At 51.8% G+C, this 11,789-nt stretch overlaps 1 protein-coding gene, 1 long non-coding RNA gene and 1 pseudogene across 2 annotated transcripts; 2 read left to right on the forward strand and 1 right to left on the reverse strand.

Moving 5' to 3' along the window:
- The first annotated feature begins 686 nt into the window (after positions 1-686).
- On the forward strand, positions 687-1,220 carry LOC131276087 (uncharacterized). Its single transcript, XR_009183569.1, has 2 exons — positions 687-756; positions 899-1,220. It is a non-coding gene; the product is annotated as an uncharacterized lncRNA (long non-coding RNA).
- A 229-nt stretch (positions 1,221-1,449) lies between these two features.
- PRSS45 (Putative serine protease 45) lies at positions 1,450-8,371 on the reverse strand. Its single transcript, XM_004449027.2, has 5 exons — positions 8,305-8,371; positions 3,684-3,831; positions 2,943-3,217; positions 2,004-2,167; positions 1,450-1,683 (listed from the first exon to the last, which is right to left on the reverse strand). Exons 1-5 carry the CDS (start codon positions 8,369-8,371, stop codon positions 1,450-1,452), a joined length of 888 nt encoding a protein of 295 aa, XP_004449084.1.
- Positions 8,372-8,670: 299 nt separating this feature from the next.
- Positions 8,671-9,335, forward strand: LOC101439064 (peptidyl-prolyl cis-trans isomerase FKBP3 pseudogene; annotated as a pseudogene).
- The last annotated feature ends 2,454 nt before the right edge of the window (positions 9,336-11,789 follow it).

Here is an 11,789-nt window from a genome sequence, read left to right on the forward strand (position 1 = left end):
GTGTGGCCACGGCCAGGCCCCACCAGGGCCATGAGGTCAGCTGCTGGAGCAGGGCTCCCAGCACCCGGCCCTGGGGGCCTGGGACAGCACCTCATTTCTGGCCTGGGACAGCGGCCCCTGGGCCCAGCCTTGGCCCTTTCGGTGCCCTTGGGCCCAGCCCTGAGCCCAGGCACCGGGCACCTGGCCCACGGGGACCCCAGGCCCACCACAAGCTCCTCTGTGAAGACCTGCTGGAGACCCTGGAGGTGTGCGAAGGGGTTACAGCAGGGGGATGGCAACTTCCTCCAGCGTGTGAGTGCCCGGCACCGGTCCTGCCCCTCTTCCCACAGGGCCTGTGTATTTTCAAGAGCGCAGCTGGGAGCCCAGGAGGGTGGCTGGCCCGGGCGGGCGGCGTCTCTAGAGGAAGGTGATGCTCTCAGCAACCCGCAGGCCTGAGTCTTTGCGGACCAGCCCTGTCTCCAGGACCCCGAGCCTCCCACGCCCCACGAGGCCGTCTCGGCCCTGCTCCACCCGCTCCCAGGGTGGAGAATCGGAGCCAAGGGGCTGCTCACCCACCGCTCAGGGAAAGGAACAGGTGCAGCCACTGTGGAAAGCTGCGTGTGCCTGTCCCACACCTGGCAGCGCGTCCCCCGGTCGGTGCCCTGGGAACACTCATGCACACGTGCAGCAGAAACGATGTGCTGCGACGCAAAAAGCCCCGACTGGAAAACTACCCAACTGCATCGGAGGCAGGACAGACGCACAGAATATCTGACGGTAATGAGGATGGACGACCTACGGCCGCATGCAGTTCCAGGGGGTGAATCTCAAAAACATGTGGTTGAGTGAAAGAAATCAGATACAAAAGCATGCATGCTGTATGAAATTCAAAAACAGGCAAAACCGTTTATTTTTACAGGTACATGCTGACGGTGGAAAAGCAAGAAAATGGTAAACCCTACAATCAGATTTCCTCTAAGGGGAACGGGGGGTAGAGAGTGAGAGAGACAGAAACCCATCTCCCCCAATTTAAACTCATGTGTATATATATGTGTGTGTCTCCCACAATTAAATACATGCACACATACATATGTACATACATACCCCACGATTTTAAAAAATTCCAGAGAAGAGAAATATTATCTATTCTTCCTTTGTGGAAAAAAAATAATACTTTGGGGGGAAAATAAGTGAACAAAGATAACTGAATAAAGACCAAGCATATATGTTATCATAGCCAATGCGAATGCTTCAAAGTCTATTTTTTGTGTGAAGCAAGCACCCAACCACTGAACTGCACCTGCTCCTCTAAAACTCTGCTCTTAAAAGACAAATATTCTTAATTTGGGTAGGAAAAGAGTTCCACTCACAGGCTACTAATCAGAGACAAACTAGAACAAAGGAACACGGAGCAGTTGATAAAGGGAAAGTCTGGGCCAGAACACACGAAGCAGGAAGAGGAGCGTGCGGTCAGGGGCCCACCTGCGGCCGCAGCAGCTGGGCCAGCAGGAGGAGCCAGGCGGGGGCCCGGGGCCCCGCGCGCGCGCCCCCGCCCATCTGCCGCTCCATCCATTTGGTGTACTTGGTGACGCGGCTGTACACGCCGGGGTTCTGGGCTTTGGCGCAGGCCTTCTCCCAGGACAACACGCCAGCCAGAATCCACGTGCCCTCCACTTCGCAGGCCAGCGGCCCACCGGAGTCCCCCTGGACGGAGAGAGAGGGGTGACGGGGGCTCTTGGCCAGCTGGGCCCCAGGGGCCCCCGATGCCCACCCCCGAGCTCTGCTTGGAAGAGTCCCCTTCACTCCTGGAGCCTCCGACTGGAGGGTCTCCCTCTCTAGGGCCCCTCCTTTGGCTCCTTCCTGGGGACCCCACTCAGGGCACTGGCCAGTAGCCCCCCACCCCAGCATGTAAGCTGCTGACCAGGAGGGGGGCCAAGCGACCCCTGCCCAGGGAACCGCCCCCACCGGGCGGTCCTTCCCAAGGGAAGGAAAGCTGTGGGAACCCCCCTCGCCCCCAGACTCACGTAGCACATGTTTTCTCCGTAATTGGTGGCACAGACCATGTCGCCCATGACGAGGGGGACAACGCGGGGGAAGAGGGACAGCTTGTGGTAGATCCGGTCGCACCTCTTGTTGTCCATGATGAACACCTCGGCCTCCTGCAGCTGCGGGCTCAGCGTGGAGTTGGCTGCAGAGGAGGCCCAGCGGGGGTGGGCACTGCCCCTTCACTGCCCTGCAGCCCCGGCCTGCCCAGGGTCAGACTTAGCCCCGCCCTCCAGTCTCAGGCAAACCACGCCCTCGCACGCCTCCAGATCACCTGGTGCCCCCCCTGCAGTGACCGCGTCTGCAAGGTCCTCCCCCTCGAGGGTCCGTTTCCCCTTCAATGGGAAGCTATCACTTGGGAGCCAAGCAAACCAGGCTCCGTGTGCCAACGCAGCCGCCCACGAGTCGAGACTCCAGCCAGGGGCTTCCTCCCGCCAGCCTCTGAGCTTTGCATTGTCCGTTCCTGCTGCACCTGATGAACCCTGGCTCCTCCCTCGGGCACCTCAGGCAGTCCCTCTGCCCAGGGCCCACCCCGGATCCCTCCCAGCTTGATCCCAAGACCACCTGGCCAGGTCTTTGCCTCTTGTCCGCCCGCGCCCCCACCCACAACTCAGGTGTGAGCTCCGTGCAGGCAGGACACGCGTGCCCGCACCGAGCGCCCGACCCGCTGCAGGTGCCCAGAGCCTGTCGGGTGAGGCGAAGGGGCGAGGGGGGGGATCCACGCACGCCATCTCCGCGCTTCCGTGAGAGGCACGCAGGCGTAAGCGCGACCCGGGTTCTAACACACCCGGAGAGCCGGGGGGCTGGGAGGACCAGCCGCAAGCTTCCCGAGAGGCCCCCCCCCCCCCCGGAGGGGTCCAGCAGGGCGGGGCCCCAGCGAGAAAGGGGGGCGCCCCGGGGCGCCGCCTCGGGCCGCTCACCTGAGAAGCGCTGTCGGCTCTGGCCCCAGCCGGTCACCCAGCACTGCGCCCCCACCTTCAGGAGGAAGCCGGGCTCCGGGAGGCAGATGGGCTGCACGTACTCGCTGAAGGAGGCCGGGCTCTGGAGACGCAGCAGGGCGATGTCGTTCAGGATGAAGGTGCGGCCCCAGTACTTGGGGTGCAGGATGATGTCTTTCACGGGGATCGAGAGGGTACCCGTGAAGTCCAGGGGCTTCAGCTTGGACGTGCCGAGCAGCACCGAGTACTCCTTGGTGCTGCAGGAAACACAGAGCCTCACCTGGAAGGCGGCAGGTTCTCCCAGGCGCACCTGCTCCAGGCACATCTGCTCCCGCCCCGGCCGAGGTCGCCCTGCCTTAGCGGAAGCCCTGCCCACGCGGCTCTGCTGGCCCCCTCCTGCCTCGTCCCACCTGGGGGCCTTCCGGGAAGCCAGGTGGCCTGGTCCATGTGCTGGGTGTGCAGGCGGGTATCACACACCTGTTCTCGTGGGGGGCGGGGGGGAGCTGGGCTTCCGCCTTGCCCTGCTTGGGACCCAGCCTTTGCGGCCGGGTGCTCCTGCCCCAGCTCCGTCCCCCAAGCCTGTGGGCTGGTGGGCACGGCTCTCCCCTTTTTGGACCCCCCTCCCTGCCCCCACCGCCACTGTTCACAGAGGAAACCGGGAGGAAGGGCTGGGCCTGTTGTGGCTCTGGGTCTCCAGGCTCGGGACGCATGGGCCACACTCACCCTTGGATGCAGTGGGCGGCTGTCACCACCCAGTGGCGGTCAATGAGGGCCCCTCCACACACGTGCTCATTTTCCAGCCGGAGGCTCACCTCCCAGGGCCAATGGCGGAATGTGTTCACATTCTCTGTCCACCAGGGTTTGCCACAAACTTCAAGAACACGTGTGCAGAAAGACACAGTGGCCACAGAGAGGAGGATAAGAAAATCTGAGACCAAGCTGTCCCCCAGGGCTGATTTGCACAAGGCTGTGAACTCAGGGGTCTGATCCCATTTCAAGGAAGGGGAGACTGAGGGTGAGAGAAGGGCAGTGGCTTTCCCAAAGGCACTAAGCACGACAGAAAGTGACAATGACAGAGCTAAAAAGCATCAGGACAGAGGCAGAGATTTTGCAGCAGGGGAAGAGCGAGACGCTGAGACACACAGGGAGCAACCAACACAGAGCCTCAAGACAAGGGAGAAGCAGGGGAGGAGCCCTGAGCCTGAGAAAGGCAATTTCTGGTACCTGGGTCAGGTTACCATATTCCTAAAAAGGGACCATGTTTGCTGCATGTCTTCGATGCAAGAGGCCTATATCCCCTCACCGCCTCGCCCGACTTCTGAGTTGAGGACCGAGTTTGAGGACTCACCATTCAAGAAAGGTCTCTACTCGTGTGGAGCTGGCCCATGTGCAGTGCTGATGCACGCAAGGAGTGCCGTGCCACGCAGGGGTGTCCCCCACGTAGGGGAGCCCCATGCACAAGGAGCGTGCCCCGTAAGGAGAGCTGCCCAGCATGAAAGCAAGTGCAGCCTGCCCAGGAATGGCACCGCACACACGGAGAGATGACGCAGCAAGATGACGCAACAGAAAGAAACACAGATTCCCATGCCGCTGACAACAACAGAAGCGGACAAAGAAGACGACACAGCAAATAGACACAGAGAACAGACAACTGGGGTGGGGGGGAAAGGGGAGAGAAATAAATAAATCTTTAAAAAAAAAAAGAAAGAAAGGTCTCTAGTGTAGAGCCCACAGAAGTCCCAAACTCACAGCTTGCACACAGTGCCAACAAGTTGCGTGATTGGATTTCCCAAAGCCCATTAGATTGAAGCAGTAAAAAAAAGAAGGTAGTGAGAAGATGATTGAAACACACACTTATGGCAACAAGGCTGGGAATCTGAACCTCGAGCTGAGAGAAAGTAACAACCCTAAAAGATAGATGCAAAAGATAGACCCAGATGCAAATAGTCCATTAAAACCACCTCCCCTCTTCAAAGTCCCAAGGCACAGATGGGCTTACAGGTGAGTTCTATCAGCCTTTCAAGGTACACAAACACAATTAAATTCTGTCTCATATAAGTTGATCCAGTATATGGAAGGGAGGAAGGGAGTGAGGGAAGTAACTGAGAGGGCAGAGGGGGATCTGGGTATTGTTCTCTCTTGACCTGGATGTGGCTGGACAGGTGTGCTTGCTGGGTGGTGACTCCTTGGGCTGGATGCTATGATTGTACACTCTTTTGTACATATGAAATACTTGAACAAAACAATTTGCTTTTAAAATCAATAATATTTTTCTACATCAGCACAACCAACTAGAAAATATATCCAAAATAAGATACATTCTCAGTAGCAAAAATTTATCAAGTTCTTAGAAATTAACTTACCAAACACTACCTGTAGCACTTTGATATGGTTCATGAATTCCAAAATTAGATATTGGATTATGTTTGTAACCTGGTCTGTACCTGGGCATGATTAAATTATGGCTAGGACTTTGATTGGGTCATGTCAGTAGGGTGTTGAGTCCCCACCTCTTGGTGGATGTGGACTCGTGGATAAAAGACACGGCAAAGGACAGAGTTGGGGTTTTGATGTTGGAGTTTTGATGCTGGAGTTTTTGAGCTGGAGCCCTGGAAAGTAAGCACACAGGGGACCTTGGTCGTGAGAAAAGAGTAAAGGTCCTAGGAAGAGAAGCCATTTGCCTGATAGTCTACAGTTGGCCTTGAGCGGATAACAGAGGAGCTGAGCCTGGAGAGAAGCAAGCCCCGGGAACAGAGGAACCCAGGAAGACTGAACCCTGGCAGACGTTGGCAGCTATCTTGCCCCAACACATGGCAACAGACTTTGGTGAGGGAAGTAATTTATGCTTTATGGCCTGGTAACCATAAGTTTCTACCCCAAATAAATACCCTTTATAAAAGCCAACAGATTTCAGGTATTTTGCATCAGCGCCCCTTTGGCTGACTAATACACGACCCAAGACTTCTGTGGTAAAAAACTTAAAACTCTAATAAAGGCTACTGAAAATAGCATAAAGAGAGCAACATTCCTTGTTTTTAAATAGAAAATATTTTGGGGGAATCGGACTTGGCCCAGTGGTTAGGGAGTCAGTCTACCACATGGGAGGTCTGTGGTTCAAACCCCGGGCCTCCTTGACCCATGTGGAGCTGGCCCATGCGCAGTGCTGATACGCACGGGAGTGCCCTGCCACACAAGGGTGTCCCCCACGTAGGGGAGCCCCACGTGCAAGGAGTGCACCCCGTAAGGAGAGCCGCCCAGCGCGAAAGAAAAGTGCAGCCTGCCCGGGAATGGCGCCGCCCACACTTCCCGTGCCGCTGACGACATCAGAAGCGGACAAAGAAACAAGACGCAGCAAATAGACACAGAGAACAGACAACCGGGGGAGGGGGGAAATTAAATAAATAAATAAATCTTTAAAAAAAGAAAAAAAAGGAGAAAAAAAAAGAAAATATTTTGGATGTCATTTTCCCAAAATTAATATATAAATTTATTTTCCAATTGAAGTAGAAAAATAACGGTCCACGAAAAACTCAGTCTTTGAAAAAGTAGATGCTAATGTCCTAGCAGACACTGACACAACAAAACCATAAAAACAAAACAGTGTGATACTGACACAAGGACAGACAACTGGACAGATGGAAAAGAAAACAGAGCTTGGGGTTATCCTCTGTAATATAGGAACTTAATGAAAATAAAGGAGCCCCCACAATCTGTGGTAAAAGACAGATTATTGAGTAGATGGTGTTAGGAAACCATCTACTTTTGGCTCACCCCAAAAGAAATAAGAAAAGCAAACCTGGATTTCTTTTTAATTGCACACGAAGACCTTAAAGTGAAAGTTTTACCTTTCACTTTTCAATTTTTTACTGTAAAATTAGCAGTAGACCATGTGACATGGGATGGAAAGTTCTCTTTAAGCAAAACCTCAAAATGAAAACCATAAAGCATAAAACCGATTGACTTGATTACAAACAAATCAAGGATCTTGGACCCCATGAACAAAGTTAGCAGGCAGATGGCAGATAGAGAGACAATATTTACAATATCTACAGTCAACAAAAGACTTTTTTTTAAGGATATACAAGGAATCCTAGGCCACCAACCAGAAAAATGAACATCAATAGACACTATGCAAAGGATAAGAACTGGCAACTTATGAAAAGAGGTATGTCATGAGCTGACAGCACAGTGAGAGGTGCTCAAATTCATTAGTAATCAGAAAATGCTAATTAAATCAAGACGTCATTTTTTAAAAACCTAATAGATTGGCAAAAATGAAAAAGAAGATCATGCCAAGGCTCGGTAGAACTGTGATAATAAATACACCTTCATGCGCTGCTCTTAGGAATACAGAGGGCGGACCCGACGGGAATATGAGAAGTAGATCACAGTATGGTAGCAATGCCAATTTATGAAGTGGAGCATATTCTTAGAAATATATACCAAAGTGTTTAGGGACAAAGAGCCATGCTCTATGTTACCCTCAAATGATTCTGGAAAAAATTACATATGTTCCTTGTATTAATTTTATTTTTTGCAATGTTTTGTAAGTTTAAAATTATTTCCAAATTTAAAAAATATTTTTAACATGGGGCTGGATGAAAAATGTAGAAGACAGCAAGAGATCTAAGCACATACTATTTATTATGTAAATTAAAAATACTTGAAATACATGTACACAGAACAACAGTACACAGATTCACAAGAACACACAGAAACAGAAAGATGCACATTGAACAGAGAAGAAGTGTGGTTGCCGGGGAATGGGAGCCGGGCCCTGGCAGGATTAACTAACTTAGCCAATAAACCCAAGCAATAACCGACCAGGTGGGCTCTTGGCAAAGCCAGTGACAATGGAGGCCCCATGAGCCAAAGAACAGGAGCACACAACCCTCCAAGCCTGAGGGCCAAGGAAAAGGACAGGGACATCCCAGAGTGGTCAGCTCTGTGGACACGGCCACGAGGCCCAGGAGGCTACATCTGTAACCGGAACCGTTTAGAGCCGTAAAGGTTTACGTATGACAAAGGGCCTGTGATGGCTTCCTGGACATGCTGTCTCTGATGGGCTTTGTGCCCCGATAGGACACAGCCCGGGCTGATTCACAGAGACTGCCTTTCCAGGGGAGACCCAGGTCCTCCTTCCTCTGAACTGTTTGGTCTGTATGCCCTGGAAGCTACAGGCTGCTCTTCAGGAAGCAGAATGGAATTGGACTGAATTTCTGTTTCCTAAGAGACCCACAGACACTATCTGTGGGACCCCCTTCGGAACAAGTGTCCCCTGCATCCGGGCCATACCCTCCTAGAACCTGGGGCTTTTCCTGCAGTAGGGGTTTACCCTACCTACCTGGTTTGGTTTGGGTCTCTGGGTAGCCTGGAAGAGAGAAGAGAACAGAGATGAAGCGAGAGGCCATCAGGATGACAGTGTAGAGGTGAGATTCATTCATGAAAAATTTTCTGAGTTTGCCCTCTGTTAGCAGCCTGGAGCCAGAGCATGGGGTGACAGTGGCAAATCAGAGCAAGCCATCGAGGAGTGCATTATCTAGTGGGCAGTGAGGGGGCGGAGTGACTGCACATCACCTGTGTAAGTTCACTGTGGGGACAGGGCCACAGGTGTTGGGTGAACCCAGAAAAAGTGGTGGGCAGGAGAAGCTTCTGGGAGGAGAGGGCATCTTAAAAATGAGAAGAGAGAGAGTAGAGGGAGCAGGGGAAGATGGCAGCAGTGGTTCCACAGTGGGCATGGACCATGGGGCAACTGCGCAGAGATCAGCTCCCAAGAAGGACATTATCAAGTTTTTGCCAGTTCAGATTTGTTTCTTGAAGAACATTTTAGGAAACATTAAAAATGTGGCCAGGCAGCTAAGAAGGACCCATTTGGTTACAGCCTATAGCCACCTTTTTGAAAGTAGACGTTTCAAAATTATTGAAAATGTTGTGTCAGAGCAAGTGAAAATGTGACGCTTAATGAAGACAAAGACAAAGAAACCAAGACTGAAGAGCCCTGGGAAGAGGGTCCACCAAAATATCCAAAATCCACTCTTAAAAAGGGAGAGAAAACCAGCTTTCCCAAAAAGGGAGATGTAGTTCATTCCTATTGTGTACACAGGAACATGACAGGACGGGACTGTTTTGTTTTGTTTTGTTGTTTTCTTTTGATACTAATATCCAAACGAGTTCAAAGAAGCAGAAAAATGCCAAGCCGTTAAGTTTTCAGGTTGGAGTAGGCAAAGTTATCAGAGAACGTGATGAAGCACTTTTGAGTATGAGTAAAAGAGAAAAGGCTTAACTGGAGATTGAACCAGAATGGGCTTATGGGAAGAAAGGAGAGCCTGATGCCAAAATTCCATTTTTGAAGTGGAATTAGTGGATATTGATTGAAATATCAATACTTCAAACCTAAAGACATTAGCAATGATAAAAGCTGGCCTTGAAACATTTATGTAACTAATTTAGAGTTTGTTGCTATTGTGTAAGGGAAGAGTCAACTGGAAAATTCAAGGAGTTGAGTTAAACTTGTTTACTTGAGCCCCAACTTTTGAGAAATGTAATTCCTTACAAATCCCTAACATCTAAAATATTGTACTAAAGATGTGCAAAATATTGGTTAAGGAGTTCTTTTCCATTTACTTCATATTATAAACTAAAAGGTCCAATACAAATTTATCCAGTGTCTTGATTTGGGTGATTTGTTTGGTGTTAGTACAGTAATATTCTGACTAGATTAAGCAGGACTAATTATCTCATCAGAAGAGAGAGTCACTCAGTAAAATAGTATGAATTAGGGACTACTTTGTCATGGACACTCATCTTAAAATCTCTGAAATGAATATTTATTTCTGTAAGAGAAGAGGTAGAAAGTTCAAAGGTCCAAGTCTTGGCAATAAGTTGATGGCAGTTGAATTCAAGAAAAGTGCACTTCAAAACCAATGACCCACTAATAATGGTGAATATAAAGTTAATATTACATGATTATCACCCAAAAAAATTCACACATAATTTTTTAAAATGAGGAAAACTGAAAATGAAAAGCAATATGACAATCCTTGCAGAAGAAACAACTTGGTGTGTGTCAGAGACCCCAGAAGTTGCAGGACAAGGCTTGTGATGGCAAGAGGTGACGCCAGGGAAAGAGAGTCGGGGGTCAGTCATGGAAGATCTCGTCAGCCAGGACAAGAAGCCTGCACGAGATCCTGTGGAAGGAGGGAAGCCGACAGGGGCGTGACATGGCCAGGCTTGTGTTGTGAAGGCAGCCTGGAGAACAAATAGAGAGGTGAGGTCCCACCAGAGGCTCTGGAGACCCCAGGCGAGTGGTGAGGAGGTCTGAAGGGAGGGAGTGACAGCAAGAAGAGGCATGGTGAGTTGGCTGGGGATTTCGGGATAGACACAAGTCTAGGATGACACCAAGGTCCTGGTTCTGGAGGAGAGTAGCTGCCATCCACTTAGAGAAGAGAGGAAGAAGAGAAGCCAGTTTGTAGGAAGATGAGGGTCTCAGTTTTGGATTCCAAGAGGATGAGATGTTTTCAGGTCATTCAGGTGGAGAGGTCCACTGGGTGGCTGCACATCCAGAGACATGGTTTTGTGGGGCACCCTCACATCAGTGGCAGATGGATGTCCAGGGCAAATGAGCTCACCCAGGGAGCAGTGAAGAGGGAGGGAGCAGGGAATGCAGACAGGGCCTTAGGGAACACCAGTACCTCAGGACTGAACAGAGTAGGTGGCCTGGGCGGGGAGGGGGACAGGAGAGGGAGTTACCCCTGAGGTAGAGAAGAATCAGGAGACCATGACCTGAGAGAAGCCAAGGAAGTAGAGAAATGGAAAATGAGGGACTAGCAGAAAGATCTGAGACAAGGTCAAAGGCATGCCAGACATTGGCTGAAGAGTAGGTGGGAGGTGAGGAAGCATGGGCTTGAAGTGAGACCTATGCTTTTGAGAAGTCTGCCTGTGAAGAGAGAAGAGATAGGGTGAGGAAACGGCAAACAGAAAGGAGGAGGCTAAAGATCTGTGAGGCAGATGACTGAGGGAGCCTAGGACAGGCTGGGCCCTCAGTCAAGGCATGGGTGAGTACCCGACACTGAGCAGGAGGCACGTCTCTCAGATCCCTAAAAAAGTCTGTGAGGAAGGAAGGTATTGATGTATCAAGTTTGGAGGGGTCCCTGGGGATTACAGGGGAGTCAAAGAAGACAGCACTAGAGGGCCTCCGTTTCCAAGGAATGAGCCGCTGCTGGCGAGGTACACGGGGTTGGAATAGAGGGTTTGGGGAGATGCGTTCTGGAATATTTGCGTAAGTGGATGGAGAGAGAAGGGTGGCGGGATAGACGGGCCGGTGCAGGCCAAGCCGAGGCTGGAGGCCCCCAATTCACCCGGCCAAGTCGGAGTCCCTGAGTGCCCAGGAGGATCAGAGCGAGGCTGGGTGGAGAGGTAGAGGAGGGTGAGAGACTGGAGGATGCTACCTAAAGCGGGGTGGGGACACTAGCTGCCAAATCCAGGGAAGAAGGTTGACAGACCAGGAGAAAATGCAGGTCCCACTGCCTTCAGGTCTGCAGGAGGCTGCAGGCCGGGGCTTTAAGACCCCTGGTCCCTTGAGATTTTAGGTGAGGAGAGGTCCTGGTGACGTCCTGAGCAGAGGTGGCTGGGGGGGGCGTGGCTGGAGGGGAGGGGGGTGGCTGGGGGGGTGGCTGGAGGGGGTATGGCTGGAAAGGGGTGTGGCCAGAGGCGGGGAGGTGGCTGGGGGGGGAGGTGGCTAGGGGTGGTGGTGGCTGCGGGGTGTGGCTGGAAGGGGGTGTGGTTAGGGGTGTGGCTGGAGGGGGGAGGTGGCTGGGGGTGTGGCTGGAG

Source organism: Dasypus novemcinctus, chromosome 26, assembly GCF_030445035.2.
Source record: "Dasypus novemcinctus isolate mDasNov1 chromosome 26, mDasNov1.1.hap2, whole genome shotgun sequence".
Taxonomy (NCBI): Eukaryota; Metazoa; Chordata; class Mammalia; order Cingulata; family Dasypodidae; genus Dasypus; species Dasypus novemcinctus.